The sequence below is a fragment of the Dromaius novaehollandiae genome, chromosome 1 (assembly GCF_036370855.1).
Source record: "Dromaius novaehollandiae isolate bDroNov1 chromosome 1, bDroNov1.hap1, whole genome shotgun sequence".
NCBI classification, from domain to species: Eukaryota; Metazoa; Chordata; class Aves; order Casuariiformes; family Dromaiidae; genus Dromaius; species Dromaius novaehollandiae.
The window spans coordinates 132,239,089-132,263,001 of record NC_088098.1 but is presented as its reverse complement, the minus strand read 5'-3'; the positions used below and the strand labels follow the sequence as shown (position 1 = coordinate 132,263,001).

Below are 23,913 nucleotides of genomic sequence, written 5' to 3'. Positions count from 1 at the left end.
CCCTCCCTCAAGGGCTGCCCTCGTTCCCATTATCAATGTAGTTTCCCAGCTCGGGCTGTCATTAAGGTTTCATTCATCCGAATGGGGGAGCGTGGATGAGACATGGCACGCAAATGGTTATCCGTGAACTCCCTGGGAGTGCTCCACTGAATCCTGGTGGATGTGGGGACTGAGAGGGGAAGGAGGTGCTGCAAAGGATGGCTGTGCAGCTCTGAGCAATGAGTTAGAGGAGTGCTAAAGTGAGACCAGAGGCTGCTGGGGGTTAGCGCAATGGTCTTCCGTGCACAGAAGCTGACCGTCTTTGAGTAGAGCAAAGTGAGAGGGGGCTGGTTGGGCAAGAGAGTGAAAAGGACTGTGACAGGAAGAACGGTACTGGCCTTAAAAATGGCACAAAGACCCACAGAAATGGCATTGCTCTCCTCCCAAACGTTCAAGCCATGAATAGCAGCGGTAAGGCCAAAAAGGGAATACAGCTGTATTTGGAGGAAAGCCCAGGCTCCTCTGTGCTCTCTTTCAAGGGGGCAAAAGTGGTCTCTTACCTTTCCCGAGGATGACAAGCAAACAGTTGCCACCTCAAAAAACATTTGTCACCCCTACTGCCAGCTTGCAGGAGAGGGCAAGGAGTAAAGGCCCTCGTAGGATCCCATAGGAAGGCCATGGCAGGAAGGTGCTTCCCCAGCACCTGCAGTGTCGTGTGGGAAGCTCACGTGGCCCTGAGAAACCTGGTGAGGGAAGGGCGTAGGACAGGAAAGGCAAGCGGTGAGATTTGAGCATGTTTCTCAGGTGGCCCAGCAACCCTTTGCCTCTGGGATCAGAAGAAGCAGCTCCTCCTCCACCTTCCCCGCATGTTCATCAAGTGCTGCAGGATTTGCTCTGCACGCTGCACTAAGGGACAGGCATTCAAGCGGCAGCCTCTTCTCACGAGGCTCAGCCAAGTAAGGACTAGGGACACACCACTCCGGAGAGCGGCACTTCTCACAGGAAGATGTTCAGGCACTGGGTCTCAAAGCACAAGCCGCCCAAACCAAGGGAATCCTTCCCGTGCTGTTTGTGAGCTGGCAGGCAGAGGTGGTTGTGGTGGCTCCTCAGCACAAGGAGAGGCAAGGGGAGGAAGGAGCTCAGGGTTAGGACACTGCAGGAGGCCTCCAGAAACACAGAAGCCAAAGCCTAATTCTGCCACAGGCTCCTGGAGAGGTGGAGGAAACTCCCACCTCCTCAGCGGCTGGTTGAGAAATGCCCCCGATGCCACCACTTCTAAAGCAGAGGCTTTAACACAGGAACAGCAGAGGATCTGCTGAGCGGGGCAGTGGGTGCTGCGAACCCGGTGTCTAGCCCGTATGCCTTTGGAGGGGGCGTCATTTGGGGCTAGCTCTCCTCTGGTCTCAGCACTGAGCACCCGGCAGCAGTCAGGACCCAGGAGGCACCGGCCTGCAGCCCACCTTCCCCTTCAGCTCCAGCCAAGGGGCTGTGGGAGCTCTGCACAGGATGGAGCAAAGCTCAGCAGGTAGGGAGCGTGGGAAGACTCCCTTCAGCAGCTCGCTCCTGATCTCCGCTGAAACGCTCGTGTGGACGTATCCAAAGGGAGAGCACCCAGTGGCCTTCAGACATGACAGAGGCTGCCCAGGCAGGGACTGGCCAATAATTTAGAGGCCAGAAGCGGAGAAGCAGATCCGATGGTGCAAACGGCCTGACAGAAGTGCTGTGAAGTGCTGTGCGCATGCTGAGCAGGTGCTGAGTTGCCACTCTGATGCTCTGAAACCACTGTACCCTGACAAGGTGCAATGCAAAGAGCGATGTGAAAGGGCTGAAAGCAGCCCCAACAGCTCTAGGTCAAGCGCAGTGTTAGTATCACTCAAAATGCCTTTGGCAGGATTTATTACTGTGGGCAACAGGTACCAGAGAAGGTAAAAGGCCTGCTCTGCTGGGGGCATTGTGCAGCGAGGTTCTGAAGAAGGTTATGATTCACAAGGCATCCCCAATTTCTCCTGCATGAAGGTCAAGAGGTGAGCTCTGGGGAGGGTTTTGGTTTCCAGTGGACCTGGGTTCAACTCCCAAAAGGCTGCTGTGGCACATATGGCTGTGCCCCCTCCACTCTTTCTTTCTGGCATGCTAAGAGGTGATTGCACTGGGGAATGGGAACTTTGGAATGAGAGGTACAGGACAACGGGAGAAGAAGGCCCCTCAAAGAAGGCACTCTGTGCACGACACCCCAACAGCTCTCCCATTGCCCCTTTCCGGGCCCTTCGAAACAAGCAGGAGGTCCTGAAAAAAAGGACTCTTTCTGCACGTCTTTAACAGCTATGACTTGCAAAGGCTAGGAAAACAAATGCAAAGCACTGGGAGTGTGTTTTTTTTCACCAGATTACACCAAAACATGCGCATTGCTTCCCCTGTGGGGAGAAGACGGACACTTGAATGAAGAGACTGTCCCCCTCTGGCAGGGGAGCAAGCACTTGGTCTCCTGTGGGGAGACTAAACAGCTGCCCGTAGCAGTCTCGCAGTAGTTCTCCTGTCCTGTGAACGAGCAGCTTTCCAGAGACGGGATGTGTAGCTCATCCATCCTCCATTCAGACACACCTAGCTCGACATGGTCACTAAACTCATTGCCTGTTGAGGACTACTGCCTACAGACTACTAAACAGAGCAGCAAAACATGAAGCCGCAGAAGTTACACCTACTCATCAGCCATTTAAAAGAAAAAAACAATTCTGAGGGGCAGCTGGCACAAGTGAGCAAGTATTGGCAGCTGTGTGCACATGCAGAGGATGGGTTCTTGACATGCTTTCCTCCTCCTGCTCGCCTCTTCCTCTTGGGATGCACTTACACCCCTTTGGCCCTACACAGAGACTAAAGGAGGAAGAGCGGCAGCGTCACATGATGCAAGAGACTCGCTGGGCCCAGGGAGGCCCCTGGCTAAACCACCATGTTCACACAAGCCAAGCATCGCCAGAGCGAGCCAAACACAAAGCCTCTGCTATTGCAGCTCTCAGTCCACTCAGCACCTGAGACTATTCGTGGCGTGTTAATGACTTTTACAGAGCCTTTACAAGGGCAAGTTGCAGGACTTGTTCTCACATTCTCCATAGGAAGGCAGCAATCTGAGGGTAACCCAGCAGGTGAGTCTCACTCCAGCACCATACTTCCCACGGACAAGCAGTACGGATGCATAACACAGGACTGTTGAACTGAAATGGTTTTAGGCGGAGTTTGAGCGGCTGTTCTGAGAAAGCCCTGAGTCAGGTGCTGCAGAGACCAAGCTGGAGGGCGGGTGTGATGGGACTGGGGCATTCGTGTTTCTGTCTCTGCTGCTCACCTACAGAAGAGGGTTTCTCTGTTGCAGAAGGGTAGTGTCAAGATAACCATCAATGGCCTAATTCTCCGGTATGCAGATAGGCAACGTTCTGGAAGTAGGCAGATGTCTGGGGAGACGAAGTCTTCTCTCCGGACAGCTGCCAAAGTGACTGTGCCACTGTAGACGAGCACTGAGACTGCTACAGAAGCAATTCTGCGCTTTCATGCAAGGCAGCACATGTCTTTGCCCACACACTCCCCTTTCTCGGGGGCACACACCCAGAGAAGCCCACGCTGGCCTCCTTCGGCCAGCAAGAGCTACAAGGGCCTGGCCAGCATCCTAAACACCCGTGCTGTTGAACGTGCAGCCAAAACAGAAGGCGGTGAGCAACAGAGCTGTTATCTGCAAACAACTGCTCCACAGAAAAGCAGAAGAAATGCCTCCCGGCACGGGGAAATAGGAACACAGACCAAACTGCCTTCGAGGAAAAACCAAGTCCCTAGCAATGGGAGGTGGTTCCAGCTTGAAAACTCTGGGGCGAGGAAAATTAAATTGGTCACCTGCCCCCTCGTCTCAAAGGAGTCTGCAAGGGAGAACACCCAAAAAGACTGGCTTGGAGTCAGGGAAGTGCTCATGGGGACAGAGGAATGGCATTTCCCAGGAAGAGGAAGGAAACGGAGTCATGCCACGAAGTCCCACAGACCAGCCCTGTGGACCGGAGCACACTCCACAAGAGCCTCCTTCCCAGCCCCCTCCAGAGGCAGAGGCGTTCTTTGCCTCCTCAAGTCTAACAAAGCCCACAGCAAAGTACCTCGGAGCTGAAGAGCAGCCTTGGACTCTGCAAAGAAGGAGGCAGCAAGCTCTGAGAAGAAAAAAACACTGTGCCAGCGCCTGCACGTCCAGGCTTTCTTCCAAAGCCACCTCCTTGCCTTTGGAAACTTCGGTCCTGCAGGAAGAGAAGCATTTGCACCTCGGGCATATAAAACTCGTGTCCAGGAGGACAATGCACGTCAGAGCCTGGGAACCGACAGAACCCCTCTGCGTGCTAGTTACGGCCAGGCTTGCACAACGGAGCCCTTCACGCTCCCGTGACGTCATTGTAGGAGTCGGGGGACACACAAGCCGAAACATGAGTAAAGACAGAAATGCCGTTTGCAGAAAGCTGCCTCCCTGCCTGTGCACGTTCTTCTGGGCCACCGACTCTTTCCTCGCAGACCTTTCCTGCCTCCCCTGCACCCAAGCTTTTGCAATTCGGAAATCAATCAATGGAAATGGAATCCATGGACTTGGAACAGAAGAGCTCGTGCTTAAGACACAGGGTCAGTGCTTCTGCTGGGAAACCCAGCGGGAGGCGGCTGGGCACACTCAGCTCTGCTGCTCCACCACAGCCCACGAATCCCAAACCTACCAGAAGACAGGAAAGATGGAGGAAACTCCCTGCCCTTCCCTTCTCTTTCCTGCCCTTCCCAAAGGTGATGTTGCCCTCATCACCAGGGCCGCCAACACTCACCCCTCTCTCAGAGAGACACGTCCAGGCCAATACCTTCTTGCCAAGACTACAAGCCACCACTTGACTAAACCACGACTGTCCCAGCTCTTCAAAGCACACACTGCTATGGAAAATTATGCTCGCCAGCCACCATAACAGAGTCCGACCCTAGGTTCCCGCTGAGAAGTTTGGAGCCAAATCAAAGCAAATTCAATAAAATGTAATGATGCACGGGCAGGAATTACAGGTTGAGCTGGCTGCCTCCCAAGAGGCACCCCGAACAAAGAAATCCCTGGGCAATTATACCTTCACAATCTAAGATCCCCACACCCCATGCAAAGCTTCAGACCAATCATCCTATTTGGCTCTGGGGGCTTCCTGTTCTTCACTGGGTCCCACTGCTGTCTCTAGGCAGCCTGGTTTTCCTTATCTTTACGGTGGCGGCTTCTGCTGATGGCCTTACCTTCCTCGTAAGCTTCCTTATCTTTCCACCTTGAACCGGTCCTGGGGCCCTTTCTTACTGGACTAGCTGAAAGTTCCTCACATTATCTGAGTGTGGCCTAAGGCTTCAGCAAATTTAGCTACTCATGCTAAGCAAGGTTTGCATAAGTTGTGCTAAGTGGTTACCTCTAGATGGTTCCAGTTCAATATTCTTTAACAGTCCTCCCTTTGTTTCTATTAAGCATCCCTGCTAATACTTTAGACAGAGTTCTCAAAGGCTTTCAAGGCATGCTATCACTTTCCATAATCTTATGTATAATATGATCGTAAGTAATAGGCATAACACGGTTAAACTTAACACAACTACTACTGGGCGCAACACGTGAGTATGAATCCCTGTTGCAGTTGGTGACCATCCCAGAAGAGTTTCCCACCCATGATGTTCCCTGTCCTGCTTCACCCTTTCCAAGATGTCCTGTATCTCTTCCGTATCATGATGAGCGGTGATTAGAGCTTTTTGTCCATTGTTTCAGATGCGTTCTAGCAGTTGACGCAGCTCATCATGTTGCAGTAGTTTCTCCACCAATGTAAGATTCATTCCGATGGGGGTAGGCAGTCAGTCTTGACTCAATGTGTAATTAGACTGTAATAATGGATAAGACATACCAGGAGCTGAACAACTAGAGTCGCATCGCATAATCTTGGTAAAGTTACCAGCACAAATATTTGAGCGATTACTTGTATTTACAGCAATGTCCTCTACGAATATAAGACTACAAAGGGTTCTCATACACACACAGCCTTTCCGAATATATACAAGTACAGTTTAACTTTAACAGCAAAATTGGAACATAGTAGGACAGTATATGGCCGTTCCCATTTAGGTTTTAACTTGGATTTTCCTAAAAATACTTTAACTAAAACTTCAGCCCCAGGCTGTATACCAGGCACTTGTATTTCAGGTGGTGTGGATTGATAGCACTGAGCATATTTTTTAAGCTTTTCAAACCTTTTTTGCATACTTAGAACACACTGGCTTTGTCATTCATCTCCGTCTAACAGGCTGCTCTTAGCTGGAATCGAAGTCCCTCGTATAGCTAAAGGTCTCCCAAAGAGAATTTCGGCTGGTGGTAGTCCTACGGGTTGTTGTGGCGCATTTTGTATGTCCCACAGAGCTAAGTTTAGGGCTTCTGGCCATTTTAGGCCAGTGTGTGGGCATACCTTTGTGATTTTATCTTGTAATGTCCTGTTCATTCTTTTGACCTCCCTCCCGAGGTACAGTTCCTCACAGACATGCAGCTATGGCAGAGAAGTCAAGCCTGAGCCAGCACACATGCTCAGAGATACTACGATCTTCTCAGCTGGCCACGCCAGAATCACAGGCGACAGTTCTTCCTCCAGCCACACTGCATCCAGGAGCTCCTGAAATCCACAGGTGGCCTGGTGACCCTCTTCAACATAAAGAGGGGAGGCTGGCAAGACACACAAGCCATGCTCACAGAGTCCAGCCGCCGGGGCCAGGATATACGTGAGGGCGTCAGCACCTCCTCCTTGCTGAGAGAGAGCACCCAAAGCCCCCAGGAGCGCTGTCCAAAACATGGATTCGTTGCCTGTTGTGCAATAAGCCAATAATTACACACTCGGGAGAGACACTGGCTTATTTAGTTCAGCATTGCGCAAGCCTGGGTGCTCGGTGGTTTCCCACAAATCAAGCACACCCCCCCACCTTTTCAAGTAGCATTTATACAAACACATTGCAAGGTTTGCAACTTTCCCTTTTACACTGATTGGGTAGTGATTTACAGACAACTATAAGACTGCTTACACACCATTTTACTACTACGCATGCTCAGGGCAGGGGTCTTCACCCGGGCATGGGGCTTTTTGACCAGTGGGCGGGATTTTTTGCATTACATGGAGGACAGGTCAGTTAGGGATACATGAGCTCTTTTGCCAAACTGGCAACACACAGCTAGAAATAAACCATTTTGATGTAACGTTTCTTTAGGGCTTTAGCAGTTCTAGGATGTCCCAAGGCCCAAGGAGGCCTGAAATGTTGGTCCCAAAGCAAAGGGGACAGAGGCAGTGGTGCCAGCAAGGAAGCGGGAGGCGGAATCCCAGCTGGACGGGGGAGGAGAGCTGGGGCACAGGCTTGGCACTGGAGCCCCCCCGCCTGTCAGCAGCTGCCCCTGGGCCAGCTCCGGAAGTGCACAGCTGGCGCTAGCGCTGGCGCTGGCGCTGGAGCAGAGCGGCGGCAGCGGGGGCGGGAAGGAGAGCAGCGAGCGAGGCCGGAGCAGGCGCTGGCGCGGAGCTGCCGAGCAGCGAGGCGAGCGCAGGGGCGCGAGCGTGTGGGCAGAGAGCCGGGCTGCCCCCGAGGGGCTCCTCGAGGGCGGCAGCAGCACCCCCGGCCGCCAGCATGCCCGGGCTGCCCGCACAGGGCGGCGCCGGCGCCGGCGCCGGCGCGCGGAGGGAGCGCGGGCCGCCGCGGAGGCGCGCGGAGGGCGCCCCTGAGCTCACAGAGGGGCCCCGCGGTGCATTGTGCTGCGTTGTGCTGCGCGGTGTTGCGTTGTGCTGCGGGGCAGTGCGCTGCTTTGCGCTGCGGTGCGGTGCTTTCCGCTGCGGTGCAGTGCAGTGCGGTGCAGTGCGGTGCGGTGCTTTCCGCTGCGGTGCGGTGCTTTCCGCTGCGGTGCGTTGTGCCGCGCCGCGCCCCGCAGACGCCGCTCCGCGCGCGCGTTGCTCGAGGGCGCCGGCGGGGGGCGGCTGCTGGCGACGGGCAGCATGGTGCGAGCGCGGGGGGCGTCCGGCCCCGGGCGTCGCCTGCTGCTGCTGCTCGGCCTCCTGGCGGCCCTGCGTGCCCGGGACAGCCGGGCTGCTCCGCGGGCAGCGCCGGGCCCAGGTAGGGCGGGCGGGCGGCGACGGAGGCAGCGCCGCCCCCGCACGGCGCGGCGCGGCAGCCTGGGGGCCGCGGGGCCGGCCGGCGAGCGGCCGGGGCGGCCGGGGGCGGCGGGAGGCGCCTGCCGGGCTGCGGGGCGACGGGAGGCGGCGGCGGGGGCCGGGAGCGGCTCGGCGAGGCTCGTGGGGCCGCGGAGGGAGGGCGGCGCTGCGCGGGGCAGCGCGGTGCCGGCGCTGGGGCGGACCGGGCCGTACTAGCGGCGCGGGCAGGCGTCCGCGGGGCAGGCAGGACGCGGAACTCCCGCGGGGAGGCGCGGAGCGGCTGTGCCCTTGTCCCGGGGGTCCTTGCGGGGTGTTGGGTGTCGCCTCGACAGAGGATTATGGGAGCTGCCCGGTCCCAGCCAGCAGGTCCTGGGCTGCTCTTCAGGTGCGAGACTCTCGAGCTGCGCGTGTGTCCCCCATTGCCCTTCCATTACCAGCAGTTCACTTCTGCAGAGGTGTGTTGCAGCATGTAAAATTCCTGATGTCCCTGGAGGGAGGCCACTATATATATATGTACAGGTATATAGATAGATTGGTCTGTATATGTGACAGGTGCTGTTCCCATCTGTGTTTGGTTACAGATGTGGCTGTAGAGGATGGCTATCCTGTTTCTCGGCTGGGTGCTGGTTTTGAGCCTCAGGAGATTCCCACGGGTAAGTCTTCCATATTTACTTTCTTTGAGAGCTGCCAGGTGTCCCCCAACAGGTCTCCCAGGCCCCTTTGCAGCCCTGAGAGTCTCAACCTACTTATATGTCCCATGTGATTACATGATCCCTTTCCATTCCCAGCAATTCACTTATGAGGAAGTATATTGCAATATGTAATGAAAACATTTCCCATTGGTGTACAGATGTAGCCATGAGGAGGGCTTCTCTGGCTTCTCGGCTGGATCCTTTTCTAGAGCCTTGGCAGCATGCCACGGGTAAGTAAGTAGTCAGTATTTGGTTTACTTGAAAGAAACAGCATTTACTTGTGCATATCTTGTTCGTGTGCCATTTAACTTAATGCTTTCTGTTTAGGTCCGCAAAGAGCACAGTATGAGGCCAAAATGGGAAAGTCCTCTCAGGAATCTTCTGAAGTCCTACAGGAAATCTTGAAGGACTTGGAGGGAGCAGCTGGTGGGTAGATTTCACTCTGTGCTAAGTGTAATCATTGTAAACTTGAGGTTTTAGAAACAGCTATGGATGAGCTGTGGCTTACGCAGGAGAAAGGGATCGATCAGAGCCTCCCCGCAGTGACGCACCACGTCACACCTCGCAGGCATTGGCAAGCCGCAGAGCTTGTTGAGGGTCTCTTATACGAGCGTGTTCTTCACCATGTTTGTGAAAGCGCCCTGAATATAGTGGCAAGAGCTTGGGGCTCAGTGTACTGTATGTGACTGTTATGCGTACTGTGTGGTGGAGTTGGCATGATGAGCCTTGGTTCTCAGAAGGCCTTTTCCCCCAGCTGAACCGGCTACAGCTTTTTCCTGCCCTCTTTGAAGGAAAGGATTCAATGTCATCGTGCCAATTCTCAAAAAGGCACCAAGTGGAGTGAGAATGAGAGGATCACATGCAATTGTCTCGTCTCCCCACCCGTACAGCAGGTGTTGCTGCCTGTATTGGTTATCGGGAAGATTTTGTGTGCTTTGATTTTTCTCTACAAAGGACACATTGGGCTAGTGACCAGGTGCCCACCCTGAAATGCCAGGTTTTGTTTCTGAGCTTTTTACTGAAGCCTTTTGAAAAGTATTGCCTCCTGAAGATACCATGAGGAAGTGATGAGGATCAGTTCCTTCTAATCAAGCTGTCTTGCTTTCTTTCCAAAGAGAATCATCAGGAGACCCTGGAGAAGGAGACCTTTCCGGCAGGAGGCAGTCACAGCCTGCCAGTCTCCGATGAAGAAAGAGAGGCAGTTCAAGCAACAGGCATGCCAGGTACTTGCTGTCCATTGTCATCCACTGCAGGAAATCAAAATCCCTGTGTGTCTGCAGGCTCTTCCCTTGGGGCCTGCTACTACACATCATGTCAGCGGCCAAATGTTAAAGTGTTAGGGCATTGGAAGTGTTCTAAAACAAGCCAGGAGCGGCTTTCTGAAGATGATTTCTGTCTCTGGTGTGCGGAGATGATTGCAATTAGTGTGCCAGACATGTACATATAAACCTTTGTGGGTCCTATTAGATAGCCTCACTTCCCACACCACGCAGCTCTCAGAGATTTTGGAGCTTTGCCATTTGGGGAAGGAGGCCGCGGGGGAGGGGGGTGCGCTGGGGGGTGCCGGGGGCCGGGGGCGAGAGCTGTGCCTGGTGCAGTGCCTGGCGCTGGGTGACAGGAGCTGTCGTCCCCGCGGGGGTTTGCAGCGGTGCCTGGCGGCGATGGCGATGCCGGTGCTTGGCCGGATGCGGGACCGAAGGCTTGGGAAGATGCTGGAGGTGAGTCCTCAGGGGACCGTCCCTTCCCTGGCAAGACCAGAAGCATGCCTTTCCTGGCGCCGCTTTGGCCTTTCGCTGGCCGGGGAGCTCTTGTGCCCGCGCAGTGTAAACGATCCTTCATGTCCTGCGGTGCTGAGGGTTGCCCCTTTGCAGGGTCCTGGCTTCCTTGGTGGATGTTAGAGACCTCCCTGGAAGAAGGTGCTGAGGGCCCGCGTGTTTGTCCTGGGGGTGCTTGAGGGCTGTCGTATAGCGCCCGGATGCAGGACTTGAGAGGCGCCAGGTCCCAGCCAGCGAGTGCCGCTGGCCCTCCTGCAGCTGGGAGACTCTCAAACTGCATGTGTGGAATGAGCGTTCGTTTTCAATATCTTCTGCATGTGACATTTGACTGAACAAGTGCTTGGCCAATGTTCAGACACCAAAAAGAGCAGAGTGCAACTCAGAAAGGCTTGGAAGATCTGCGCTGGGTGCCTTGGCTCGCAAAGCGCTGTTGGCGAGTCCCCCTGAGCCTGTGCTGCTTCCAGTGCCTGCTGCCAACTGGGCTGGCATGATGGGGTTGAGTTTACAGCTTGGGTGAGCTCCGGGGCGTCCTTTCCCCCAGCAGCTCAAGGTGCGCATGATGTGCATGACTGGAAGGGAGAGAGAGGTGCTATGGTGTAATTATATGTTCCCTATCATTCATCATCATATCCCCAGCCTTCAAATCAGAAGAAGACTATAGAATTAGATAATGAGAACTGTTCCCATCTGTGTTTGGTTACAGATGTGGCTGAAGTTGACAGGTATCCAGCTTCTCAGCTGCATCCTGTTGCTGAGCCTCTGGGTCTCCCCAGGGGTACATAGCAAATTTTTACTTCCCTGAAAGAACAAGAACTTTCCTTGTGCTATTTTGTTCCCATGAAGTTGTACTTCATACTTCCTCTGCAGGTCGTCCAAGAGCTTTTCAGCCGCAGGGGAGTCCCAGGGGTAAGTTGTGAGCATTTTTTTCCTTTGAGAGCTGCCAGGTGCCAGGCAAAAGGTCCTCTCTGCCCCTCCACTTTGGGACAGCTTTGGGACTATTGACCTACATATATGTCCCGTGTCATGACGTGACCCCCCCTTCCAGTCATTACAACTGCTCTGTGAAGAACTTGGTAGCAGCTTGTAAGGAAAACTTGCGACCTCTGTGTCGGGTTTCTGCTCTGTCTGTAGGCAATGGTTATCCATCATTCTGGCTGTTTCCTCTTCCTGAGCCTCGGGAGGATCCCCGGGGTAAGTGGTCAAGGTGTATTCACTTCCTAGAAGAAGCTTTTACGTTTCCAACTTTTCCTGGTATGGAGTGTAACTGAGTAAGTCGTCAGCTGATGCTCAGAGCCAGAGAAAAGCAGAGTGGGACTCGGGAGGCCTTGAGAGATGTGCCCCGGGGTGCTTTGCCTTGCAAAGTCTTTGTGCTGCTTCCAAAGCCTGCTGCAGAGCCAGCGGGCTTGTTGGGGTTGAGTTTACAGCTTGCGTGAACTCCAGGGCGTGCTTTCCCGCAGCAGGTCTGTGCCTGCTTAGATTGGTACCCATACGGTGCCTGTGCATGCACCCGGTGAGCGTTTGCAAGATGCTCGTGAGTGGAAGGGCATGACAAGGGCCTTGGTGTAATGCTATGTTCCTCGCCGCCATTCGCTACCATTCAAATCTGTGTCTGGTTACAGATGTGGCCGACATTGATGGGCATGCAGCTTCTCAGCTGGATCCCCATTTTGAACCTCGAGATGGTCGTGCATGTAAGTCATGAATATTTAGCTTCTTTGAGAGCTTCCATGTCACGGACAAAATATCAGCCAGGTACCTTGTCAGCTTTAGGTATCTAGAGCTATATGTGTATCCCTTTTTCCCCTTCCGTGTGCTGCCATTGACTTGAAAAGCTATATCTCAAGCTCAAATGGAGGTGTTTCTCCTGTGTTTTTGATTACAGCTGTTTCCCTGCAGAGGGCTTATCCAGCTTCTCAGCTGGATGCTGTTGCTGAGCCTCCAGGTCTTCCCAGGGGTACGTAGTCAATTTTTACTTCCCTGAAAGAACAAGAACTTTCCTTGTGCTATTTTGTTCCCGTGAACTTGTGCTTCATACTTCCTCTGCAGGTGGTCCAAGCGGTTTAGAGCCGCAGGGGAGTCCCAGGGGTAAGTTGTGAGCATTTCTTTCCTTTGAGAGCTGCCAGGTGCCAGGCAGAAGGTCCTCTCTGCCCCTCCACAGCTTTGAGACTCGCGACCTACATATATGTCCCATCATGGCCCCCCCCTTCCATTCACTTCCATTTGGCTTTCCATAGCAGCGGGGGGCCGTGTGTTTGTCCTGGGGGTGCTTGGGGGCTGCTGGGTTGCGCCTCAACGGAGGATTTTGGGGAGGCGCCAGGTCCCAGCCAACAAGTACCCCTGGCCCTATTGCGGCTGGAAGACTCTCAGACTACATGTGTGTCCCCCATTCCCGGCACGTCACTTCCGCGGAAGCATGTTGCACGACGTAATGAAAACTTGTCTTGTCTGTGTTTGCTTACAGGTGTTCCTGCAGGCGGTGGCCTTCTAGGTTCCCAGCTGGATCCCACTTCTGAGCCTCAGGGGCATGCCAGGAGTAAGTGGTGGAGATGTATTCACTTCCTGGGAGGAGCCTTTGGTTTCGGAGTTGTATTCACGGGCCGTGTAGCTTCAGTCCTTGGCCGAGGCTCATGCCTGCAAAAGAGCAGAGTGGGCTTTGGGAGGGCTTCAGAGATCTGCGGTGGGCGCTTTGCCTGGCTCCTCCAGCCTTGTGCTTCTTCAAGTGCCTACGGCAAAGCCAGCAGGCTTGTTGGTGTTTGTGTTTGCAGCTTCTGTGAACTGCAGGGTGTGCTTTCCCCTGGCAGTTCTGTGCATTGTCAAATTTACACCCATACGATGCCCATGCGCACACCCGGTGTGCGTTTGCAAGATGCTCAGGAGTGGAAGGGCCCGACAAGTTCCTTGGTGGGATTATATTTTCCCCCTGCATTCACTACCATTCAAATCTGAAGAAGTGTACGGAAATATGTAATGGGAGCTGTTCTCGTGTGTTTGGTTACAGATGTGGCCATAGGTGGTGGAGATTTATCTTCTCATCTGGACTCTGATTTTGAGTCTCTGGGGAATCCCAGAGGTGAGTTGTGACTCTTGGTTTATTTTGAGGGTGCCATGTCCCTACCTAAAGGTCAGGAAGGGTTCTCCAGAGCTGTGAGAACCTAGACCTACACGTGTCCCAGGTCGTTACAAGATCTCTGTCAGTTCACTACACTTCCCTTGCAAACAAGTATATTGCCACAGGTATTTCACCCTTTTCTCCTCTGTGTGTCATGACAGATGTCCCTGAAGGCAGTGTTTCTCCAGCTTCTCAGGGGCTGAAGCCTCTGCTTGAGCCTCAGGGAGATCGCAGGGGTAAGTAATCTGTCTTCCCTTCCTTTTGATTTTTCTATTAGTATTTTCTCCTTTTCCCTCTTTTATTGCCCTCCTGGGGAATGCAAGGTGCCCAGCACACATGCCCTCCCTGAAGCCCAGGGGCACAGGTAGGGGTAGCGCTGGTTCAGGCTTTCACTGGCCAGTGGGCTCTTGCCCCTGAGAAGTGTCAATGAGCTTTCTTGTCCGCCGCTGCCAAGAGACCAGAATCAGCGATAGCAACACCACGGCATGTAAAATTGCCTGGAAATCCCAGCCACCCAGTGAGATTATCAGTCCTGCAGAACCCAGGCATGTATGGGATTGTCTCCTTTCCTGCAGGCCTTGCTGGTGACGAAGATGCCCAGGCTGCAGCTCATAAAGCGCAACAAAAGCAGCGTTTGGTCCTGAGCGCTGCAGTCTCGGGTTCCGTAGTGTTTGCCGTGGTGCTGACTTGCATAGTTACTTTCCGGCTGAGGAAGAGAAAACAGTGAGTTGTTCTTTTCCGACATTCTTTCTATTTTCCGTGTTTTAGCAACAAAGCATGTGTAGTGATAGTATGGTGGAGTGCCTGGTGAGCTGTTGAGAGGACTCTGTTGAGACGTCTGCTGTTAGCTTTCTTAAGCGGACTCTTCCTTCCTAGCAGTGAGTGCTCTTTCCTGAAAGCCATTTTCGTTGTTGCAGAGAAGCGATGCCAGCTAACCCTGCCGCTGCCTCCAACAGAGAGGAGTCAAGCACAGAGGAAGGCAGAGCAAAACCAGGGAGTGACAGAGAAAAGGATGGGCTCACCCTAGAAAATGAAAATTTCAACAACAGCTCCAGGCGCCTTCCGGTGAACTTTGCGACAGAGCTTGCCCAGTTATTTGATGCCATGAATTCGAAAAGTTCATTTCAGCCTAGATGCCAGAGCAACTCAGATGGTGGTTATGGCTGTTCCTCAAATATCTGCATTTCCCGGGATTTTCCCCAAGGCGATCATTCCAAGTGTGTGTGTTTTCGTTACCAAGAGGGATATTGTACTTCAGATGCATATTCCGAATAGAATAATAAAAATGGTGGGCTAAAACGGTGCGAGTCCTTGGCTGTTTTGGTCCTCTGTGTCTGGGTGTAATGCACAGCGCTTACGGCAGGGTTGGATGAGTGAGAGGGGCTGTCAGAGAGTTGCCCTCCCTCAAGGGCTGCCCTCGTTCCCATTATCAATGTAGTTTCCCAGCTCGGGCTGTCATTAAGGTTTCATTCATCCGAATGGGGGAGCGTGGATGAGACATGGCACGCAAATGGTTATCCGTGAACTCCCTGGGAGTGCTCCACTGAATCCTGGTGGATGTGGGGACTGAGAGGGGAAGGAGGTGCTGCAAAGGATGGCTGTGCAGCTCTGAGCAATGAGTTAGAGGAGTGCTAAAGTGAGACCAGAGGCTGCTGGGGGTTAGCGCAATGGTCTTCCGTGCACAGAAGCTGACCGTCTTTGAGTAGAGCAAAGTGAGAGGGGGCTGGTTGGGCAAGAGAGTGAAAAGGACTGTGACAGGAAGAACGGTACTGGCCTTAAAAATGGCACAAAGACCCACAGAAATGGCATTGCTCTCCTCCCAAACGTTCAAGCCATGAATAGCAGCGGTAAGGCCAAAAAGGGAATACAGCTGTATTTGGAGGAAAGCCCAGGCTCCTCTGTGCTCTTTCAAGGGGGCAAAAGTGGTCTCTTACCTTTCCCGAGGATGACAAGCAAACAGTTGCCACCTCAAAAAACATTTGTCACCCCTACTGCCAGCTTGCAGGAGAGGATAAGGAGTAAAGGCCCTCGTAGGATCCCATAGGAAGGCCATGGCAGGAAGGTGCTTCCCCAGCACCTGCAGTGTCGTGTGGGAAGCTCACGTGGCCCTGAGAAACCTGGTGAGGGAAGGGCGTAGGACAGGAAAGGCAAGCGGTGAGATTTGAGCATGTTTCTCAGGTGGCCCAGCAACCCTTTGCCTCTGGGATCAGAAGAAGCAGCTCCTCCTCCACCTTCCCTGCATGTTCATCAAGTGCTGCAGGATTTGCTCTGCACGCTGCACTAAGGGACAGGCATTCAAGCGGCAGCCTCTTCTCACGAGGCTCAGCCAAGTAAGGACTAGGGACACACCACTCCGGAGAGCGGCACTTCTCACAGGAAGATGTTCAGGCACTGGGTCTCAAAGCACAAGCCGCCCAAACCAAGGGAATCCTTCCCGTGCTGTTTGTGAGCTGGCAGGCAGAGGTGGTTGTGGTGGCTCCTCAGCACAAGGAGAGGCAAGGGGAGGAAGGAGCTCAGGGTTAGGACACTGCAGGAGGCCTCCAGAAACACAGAAGCCAAAGCCTAATTCTGCCACAGGCTCCTGGAGAGGTGGAGGAAACTCCCACCTCCTCAGCGGCTGGTTGAGAAATGCCCCCGATGCCACCACTTCTAAAGCAGAGGCTTTAACACAGGAACAGCAGAGGATCTGCTGAGCGGGGCAGTGGGTGCTGCGAACCCGGTGTCTAGCCCGTATGCCTTTGGAGGGGGCGTCATTTGGGGCTAGCTCTCCTCTGGTCTCAGCACTGAGCACCCGGCAGCAGTCAGGACCCAGGAGGCACCGGCCTGCAGCCCACCTTCCCCTTCAGCTCCAGCCAAGGGGCTGTGGGAGCTCTGCACAGGATGGAGCAAAGCTCAGCAGGTAGGGAGCGTGGGAAGACTCCCTTCAGCAGCTCGCTCCTGATCTCCGCTGAAACGCTCGTGTGGACGTATCCAAAGGGAGAGCACCCAGTGGCCTTCAGACATGACAGAGGCTGCCCAGGCAGGGACTGGCCAATAATTTAGAGGCCAGAAGCGGAGAAGCAGATCCGATGGTGCAAACGGCCTGACAGAAGTGCTGTGAAGTGCTGTGCGCATGCTGAGCAGGTGCTGAGTTGCCACTCTGATGCTCTGAAACCACTGTACCCTGACAAGGTGCAATGCAAAGAGTGATGTGAAAGGGCTGAAAGCAGCCCCAACAGCTCTAGGTCAAGCGCAGTATTAGTATCACTCAAAATGCCTTTGGCAGGATTTATTACTGTGGACAACAGGTACCAGAGAAGGTAAAAGGCCTGCTCTGCTGGGGGCATTGTGCAGCGAGGTTCTGAAGAAGGTTATGATTCACAAGGCATCCCCAATTTCTCCTGCATGAAGGTCAAGAGGTGAGCTCTGGGGAGGGTTTTGGTTTCCAGTGGACCTGGGTTCAACTCCCAAAAGGCTGCTGTGGCACATATGGCTGTGCCCCCTCCACTCTTTCTTTCTGGCATGCTAAGAGGTGATTGCACTGGGGAATGGGAACTTTGGAATGAGAGGTACAGGACAACGGGAGAAGAAGGCCCCTCAAAGAAGGCACTCTGTGCACGACACCCCAACAGCTCTCCCATTGCCCCTTTCCGGGCCCTTCGAAACAAGCAGGAGGTCCTGAAAAAAAGGACTCTTTCTGCACGTCTTTAACAGCTATGACTTGCAAAGGCTAGGAAAACAAATGCAAAGCACTGGGAGTGTGTTTTTTTTCACCAGATTACACCAAAACATGCGCATTGCTTCCCCTGTGGGGAGAAGACGGACACTTGAATGAAGAGACTGTCCCCCTCTGGCAGGGGAGCAAGCACTTGGTCTCCTGTGGGGAGACTAAACAGCTGCCCGTAGCAGTCTCGCAGTAGTTCTCCTGTCCTGTGAACGAGCAGCTTTCCAGAGACGGGATGTGTAGCTCATCCATCCTCCATTCAGACACACCTAGCTCGACATGGTCACTAAACTCATTGCCTGTTGAGGACTACTGCCTACAGACTACTAAACAGAGCAGCAAAACATGAAGCCGCAGAAGTTACACCTACTCATCAGCCATTTAAAAGAAAAAAACAATTCTGAGGGGCAGCTGGCACAAGTGAGCAAGTATTGGCAGCTGTGTGCACATGCAGAGGATGGGTTCTTGACATGCTTTCCTCCTCCTGCTCGCCTCTTCCTCTTGGGATGCACTTACACCCCTTTGGCCCTACACAGAGACTAAAGGAGGAAGAGCGGCAGCGTCACATGATGCAAGAGACTCGCTGGGCCCAGGGAGGCCCCTGGCTAAACCACCATGTTCACACAAGCCAAGCATCGCCAGAGCGAGCCAAACACAAAGCCTCTGCTATTGCAGCTCTCAGTCCACTCAGCACCTGAGACTATTCGTGGCGTGTTAATGACTTTTACAGAGCCTTTACAAGGGCAAGTTGCAGGACTTGTTCTCACATTCTCCATAGGAAGGCAGCAATCTGAGGGTAACCCAGCAGGTGAGTCTCACTCCAGCACCATACTTCCCACGGACAAGCAGTACGGATGCATAACACAGGACTGTTGAACTGAAATGGTTTTAGGCGGAGTTTGAGCGGCTGTTCTGAGAAAGCCCTGAGTCAGGTGCTGCAGAGACCAAGCTGGAGGGCGGGTGTGATGGGACTGGGGCATTCGTGTTTCTGTCTCTGCTGCTCACCTACAGAAGAGGGTTTCTCTGTTGCAGAAGGGTAGTGTCAAGATAACCATCAATGGCCTAATTCTCCGGTATGCAGATAGGCAACGTTCTGGAAGTAGGCAGATGTCTGGGGAGACGAAGTCTTCTCTCCGGACAGCTGCCAAAGTGACTGTGCCACTGTAGACGAGCACTGAGACTGCTACAGAAGCAATTCTGCGCTTTCATGCAAGGCAGCACATGTCTTTGCCCACACACTCCCCTTTCTCGGGGGCACACACCCAGAGAAGCCCACGCTGGCCTCCTTCGGCCAGCAAGAGCTACAAGGGCCTGGCCAGCATCCTAAACACCCGTGCTGTTGAACGTGCAGCCAAAACAGAAGGCGGTGAGCAACAGAGCTGTTATCTGCAAACAACTGCTCCACAGAAAAGCAGAAGAAATGCCTCCCGGCACGGGGAAATAGGAACACAGACCAAACTGCCTTCGAGGAAAAACCAAGTCCCTAGCAATGGGAGGTGGTTCCAGCTTGAAAACTCTGGGGCGAGGAAAATTAAATTGGTCACCTGCCCCCTCGTCTCAAAGGAGTCTGCAAGGGAGAACACCCAAAAAGACTGGCTTGGAGTCAGGGAAGTGCTCATGGGGACAGAGGAATGGCATTTCCCAGGAAGAGGAAGGAAACGGAGTCATGCCACGAAGTCCCACAGACCAGCCCTGTGGACCGGAGCACACTCCACAAGAGCCTCCTTCCCAGCCCCCTCCAGAGGCAGAGGCGTTCTTTGCCTCCTCAAGTCTAACAAAGCCCACAGCAAAGTACCTCGGAGCTGAAGAGCAGCCTTGGACTCTGCAAAGAAGGAGGCAACAAGCTCTGAGAAGAAAAAAACACTGTGCCAGCGCCTGCACGTCCAGGCTTTCTTCCAAAGCCACCTCCTTGCCTTTGGAAACTTCGGTCCTGCAGGAAGAGAAGCATTTGCACCTCGGGCATATAAAACTCGTGTCCAGGAGGACAATGCACGTCAGAGCCTGGGAACCGACAGAACCCCTCTGCGTGCTAGTTACGGCCAGGCTTGCACAACGGAGCCCTTCACGCTCCCGTGACGTCATTGTAGGAGTCGGGGGACACACAAGCCGAAACATGAGTAAAGACAGAAATGCCGTTTGCAGAAAGCTGCCTCCCTGCCTGTGCACGTTCTTCTGGGCCACCGACTCTTTCCTCGCAGACCTTTCCTGCCTCCCCTGCACCCAAGCTTTTGCAATTCGGAAATCAATCAATGGAAATGGAATCCATGGACTTGGAACAGAAGAGCTCGTGCTTAAGACACAGGGTCAGTGCTTCTGCTGGGAAACCCAGCGGGAGGCGGCTGGGCACACTCAGCTCTGCTGCTCCACCACAGCCCACGAATCCCAAACCTACCAGAAGACAGGAAAGATGGAGGAAACTCCCTGCCCTTCCCTTCTCTTTCCTGCCCTTCCCAAAGGTGATGTTGCCCTCATCACCAGGGCCGCCAACACTCACCCCTCTCTCAGAGAGACACGTCCAGGCCAATACCTTCTTGCCAAGACTACAAGCCACCACTTGACTAAACCACGACTGTCCCAGCTCTTCAAAGCACACACTGCTATGGAAAATTATGCTCGCCAGCCACCATAACAGAGTCCGACCCTAGGTTCCCGCTGAGAAGTTTGGAGCCAAATCAAAGCAAATTCAATAAAATGTAATGATGCACGGGCAGGAATTACAGGTTGAGCTGGCTGCCTCCCAAGAGGCACCCCGAACAAAGAAATCCCTGGGCAATTATACCTTCACAATCTAAGATCCCCACACCCCATGCAAAGCTTCAGACCAATCATCCTATTTGGCTCTGGGGGCTTCCTGTTCTTCACTGGGTCCCACTGCTGTCTCTAGGCAGCCTGGTTTTCCTTATCTTTACGGTGGCGGCTTCTGCTGATGGCCTTACCTTCCTCGTAAGCTTCCTTATCTTTCCACCTTGAACCGGTCCTGGGGCCCTTTCTTACTGGACTAGCTGAAAGTTCCTCACATTATCTGAGTGTGGCCTAAGGCTTCAGCAAATTTAGCTACTCATGCTAAGCAAGGTTTGCATAAGTTGTGCTAAGTGGTTACCTCTAGATGGTTCCAGTTCAATATTCTTTAACAGTCCTCCCTTTGTTTCTATTAAGCATCCCTGCTAATACTTTAGACAGAGTTCTCAAAGGCTTTCAAGGCATGCTATCACTTTCCATAATCTTATGTATAATATGATCGTAAGTAATAGGCATAACACGGTTAAACTTAACACAACTACTACTGGGCGCAACACGTGAGTATGAATCCCTGTTGCAGTTGGTGACCATCCCAGAAGAGTTTCCCACCCATGATGTTCCCTGTCCTGCTTCACCCTTTCCAAGATGTCCTGTATCTCTTCCGTATCATGATGAGCGGTGATTAGAGCTTTTTGTCCATTGTTTCAGATGCGTTCTAGCAGTTGACGCAGCTCATCATGTTGCAGTAGTTTCTCCACCAATGTAAGATTCATTCCGATGGGGGTAGGCAGTCAGTCTTGACTCAATGTGTAATTAGACTGTAATAATGGATAAGACATACCAGGAGCTGAACAACTAGAGTCGCATCGCATAATCTTGGTAAAGTTACCAGCACAAATATTTGAGCGATTACTTGTATTTACAGCAATGTCCTCTACGAATATAAGACTACAAAGGGTTCTCATACACACACAGCCTTTCCGAATATATACAAGTACAGTTTAACTTTAACAGCAAAATTGGAACATAGTAGGACAGTATATGGCCGTTCCCATTTAGGTTTTAACTTGGATTTTCCTAAAAATACTTTAACTAAAACTTCAGCCCCAGGCTGTATACCAGGCACTTGTATTTCAGGTGGTGTGGATTGATAGCACTGAGCATATTTTTTAAGCTTTTCAAACCTTTTTTGCATACTTAGAACACACTGGCTTTGTCATTCATCTCCGTCTAACAGGCTGCTCTTAGCTGGAATCGAAGTCCCTCGTATAGCTAAAGGTCTCCCAAAGAGAATTTCGGCTGGTGGTAGTCCTACGGGTTGTTGTGGCGCATTTTGTATGTCCCACAGAGCTAAGTTTAGGGCTTCTGGCCATTTTAGGCCAGTGTGTGGGCATACCTTTGTGATTTTATCTTGTAATGTCCTGTTCATTCTTTTGACCTGTTCTTAAAGACTGTGGGTGGTAGGGAGAAGGTGGGTTTCTCTCTGTTCCTGGGGATTTATATAACTGATTGACTATGTCTGCCATAAAATGAGCGCCCCTGTCTGAATGAATGGCTTCTGGAACACCATACCTGCATATGATTTCTTTCAGTAAGGCTTTTACTACCCCTCCTGTGTCAGCCTTTCTTGTTGGGAAAGCTTCTACCCAGCCTGATAACTGATCTACTATCACTAACAAGTGTTTGTACCTGTCGGTGGAGGGCATATGCACATAATCTATTGGTAGCCTTTGAAAAGGGAAGCAGGCCCACAGTCTTCCCCCTAACTCTGAGCTTGGTTTGTTGCTCGAGAACTTTTGGCAGGCTGGGCAGCTATTGGTTCTTCTTTTTGCAGCCACATAAATTCCTGCACTGGCCCATGCTTTCTGTACTTGCTTAGCTACTGCCTCTGCTCCCCCATGAGCTTTCTCGTGATACCACCTAGCTATAGGAATTACATATTTTTTGGTAGAATTGGTTTTCCTCCAATATTCCATCATCATTTTGTTCTGCTTCCCTCTCTTCCCATTGTTTTTTCTTCTCTTCCACAGAGCAGGCCTTTTCATACATGGTTCTGGGGTCTATTCAATTTGGCCATTCACTTTGGTTCATCATTGGAACTGCCACCATACGTCCTCTCAGAGGTTGTCGGGCTGCAGCCTTCGCAGCGGCGTCCGCTAAAGCATTTCCTTTACTGATTTCTCTAGTGTCTCTAGTATGGGCTGGGCAGTGTATTACGGCAATTTCTTTGGGCCTTTGGACTGCTTCCAGACAATAACATATTTCTTCTCCACTAGCTGTTTTCTTTCCTGATGATGTAAAAAATCCTCGTTTTTTTCCATAACATCCCAGTTGCCTGATATACCCCAAAAGGCATAGCGAGAGTTGGTGAAGATGTTAACTCACTTTCCTTTTCCTAGGAGCGCTGCACGTGTCAAGGCTACTAGTTCTGCTCCTTGCGCACTCCTTCGTGTGGGAAGCGGTTCGGCCTCTGTTCCTCATTCCTCGCTGACTACAACATGCCCAGTTTGTCATTGTCCATGCAGGTAGCAGGATGAGATGTCTACAGATAGAACTAGATCTGGGTTTGGCAAAGGAACATCAGTTAAATCACTTCTCGGCTTACTGGAAGTGTGCATTACCTGCTCACATTGGTGATGTTTTTCTCCATCATCAGGCAGAGCTATTAGGGTTGCTGGATTCAAGGCATTGCATCTTCTTAGGACTACATTATCTGCCATGAGGAGGATCAGTTCGCATCTGTGTGCCCGTTGTGGCCATAATGCCTGGGTGGTATATTGTTTTAGTAGCATCTCCACTTTGTGCCGCACATAAGCTGTGACAGGGTGCCCCAGAATGAGAGGGCAGCTTCTCTCAACTATTGCTGCTGCTGCCGCCACCGATTTGATGCAGGCTGGTGCCCCTGCTGCAACCGAATCTAGCTGAGCAGAATATGCTACTGGTCTCTGGGGGGGTCCTAATTTTTGCCTCATTACTCTGCTGGCAATCCCCTTACATTCATGTACCTATAAATTGAAGGACTTTGTATAATCTGGGAGCCCGAGAGCAGGCACGGATGCCAAAGCTCCTTTCATAGTTCTAAAAGCTTGCTCTCCTTCGGGGCCCCACGCAATGGGTTCTGCTTTTTCCTTTCCAGCAGCCTCTGTCAGGGGTTTTGCTAATTCTCCCAACCCAGGAATCCATGGTCTGCAACATCCCACAGCTCCAAGGAATCCTCCTAACTGTTTCTGTGTTACTGCACGGGGCAGTTTTATGACAGCATCTACTCTCTCTGGATCTACTAGTCGTTGCCCTTCTCTGAGAATGAACCCCAAGTATTTTGCCTCTTTTTGACACGGCTGGACTTTAAACGGAGCTGCCCAGGGACCTTTTTCTGTTGAAGTAGGACACAGATATGCAGAGTCTATTCTACAGGTATCTTCATCCTTACTTGCTCTCAGTAAATCGTCTACATATTGCCTGAGAGTTGACCCACCCGGGAATTCTACATCTTTTAAATCATTCCTTAATATTTGTGAGGAAATGGTGGGAGACCCAGTGAACCCTTGTGGGAGGTGCGTCCACGTCCGTTGTTGCCCTTTCCATGGAAAGGCGAACAAGGGTTGACTACTTTCCTCAAGCGGGTTCCTAACTACTCCTGATAGATCCTAGCTACTCATGCTAAGCAAGTTTTATATAAGTTGGGCTAAGCAGCTACCTGTAGACAGTTTCAGTTCAATATTCTTTGACAGCCTTGTGA

General features: G+C 52.5%; 1 protein-coding gene across 3 annotated transcripts; it reads left to right on the top strand.

The window, feature by feature from the left end:
- Positions 1 to 7,101: 7,101 nt before the first annotated feature.
- Positions 7,102 to 15,031, top strand: LOC135323800 (uncharacterized). 3 transcript variants are annotated; one of them, XM_064498498.1, is made up of 16 exons: positions 7,102 to 7,147; positions 8,738 to 8,809; positions 9,007 to 9,078; positions 9,176 to 9,274; positions 9,964 to 10,071; positions 10,495 to 10,566; positions 11,491 to 11,529; positions 11,755 to 11,814; positions 12,243 to 12,314; positions 12,506 to 12,577; positions 12,670 to 12,708; positions 13,085 to 13,156; positions 13,622 to 13,693; positions 13,894 to 13,968; positions 14,308 to 14,455; positions 14,650 to 15,031. In XM_064498498.1, the coding sequence occupies exons 3-16, from the start codon at positions 9,015 to 9,017 to the stop codon at positions 15,005 to 15,007; spliced, it is 1,350 nt and encodes a 449-aa protein (XP_064354568.1). In that variant the 5' UTR covers positions 7,102 to 7,147; positions 8,738 to 8,809; positions 9,007 to 9,014; the 3' UTR covers positions 15,008 to 15,031. The 3 variants fall into 3 exon arrangements, with proteins under 3 accessions (XP_064354568.1, XP_064354563.1, XP_064354574.1); XM_064498493.1 differs by lacking the exon at positions 7,102 to 7,147 and adding an exon at positions 7,861 to 8,118; XM_064498504.1 differs by lacking the exons at positions 7,102 to 7,147; positions 8,738 to 8,809 and having other exon boundaries at positions 9,007 to 9,082.
- The last annotated feature ends 8,882 nt before the right edge of the window (positions 15,032 to 23,913 follow it).

Bases quoted from the DNA above. Each gene is read 5' to 3' on its own strand.
- LOC135323800 (XM_064498493.1), top strand. From the start codon at position 8,001: ATGGTGCGAGCGCGGGGGGCGTCCGGCCCCGGGCGTCGCCTGCTGCTG. The intron at 10,567-11,490 runs GTGAGTCCTCAG...CTTCCTCTGCAG, and splicing joins GGCTTGGGAAGATGCTGGAG to GTCGTCCAAGAGCTTTTCAG. The intron at 14,456-14,649 runs GTGAGTTGTTCT...TCGTTGTTGCAG, and splicing joins CGGCTGAGGAAGAGAAAACA to AGAAGCGATGCCAGCTAACC.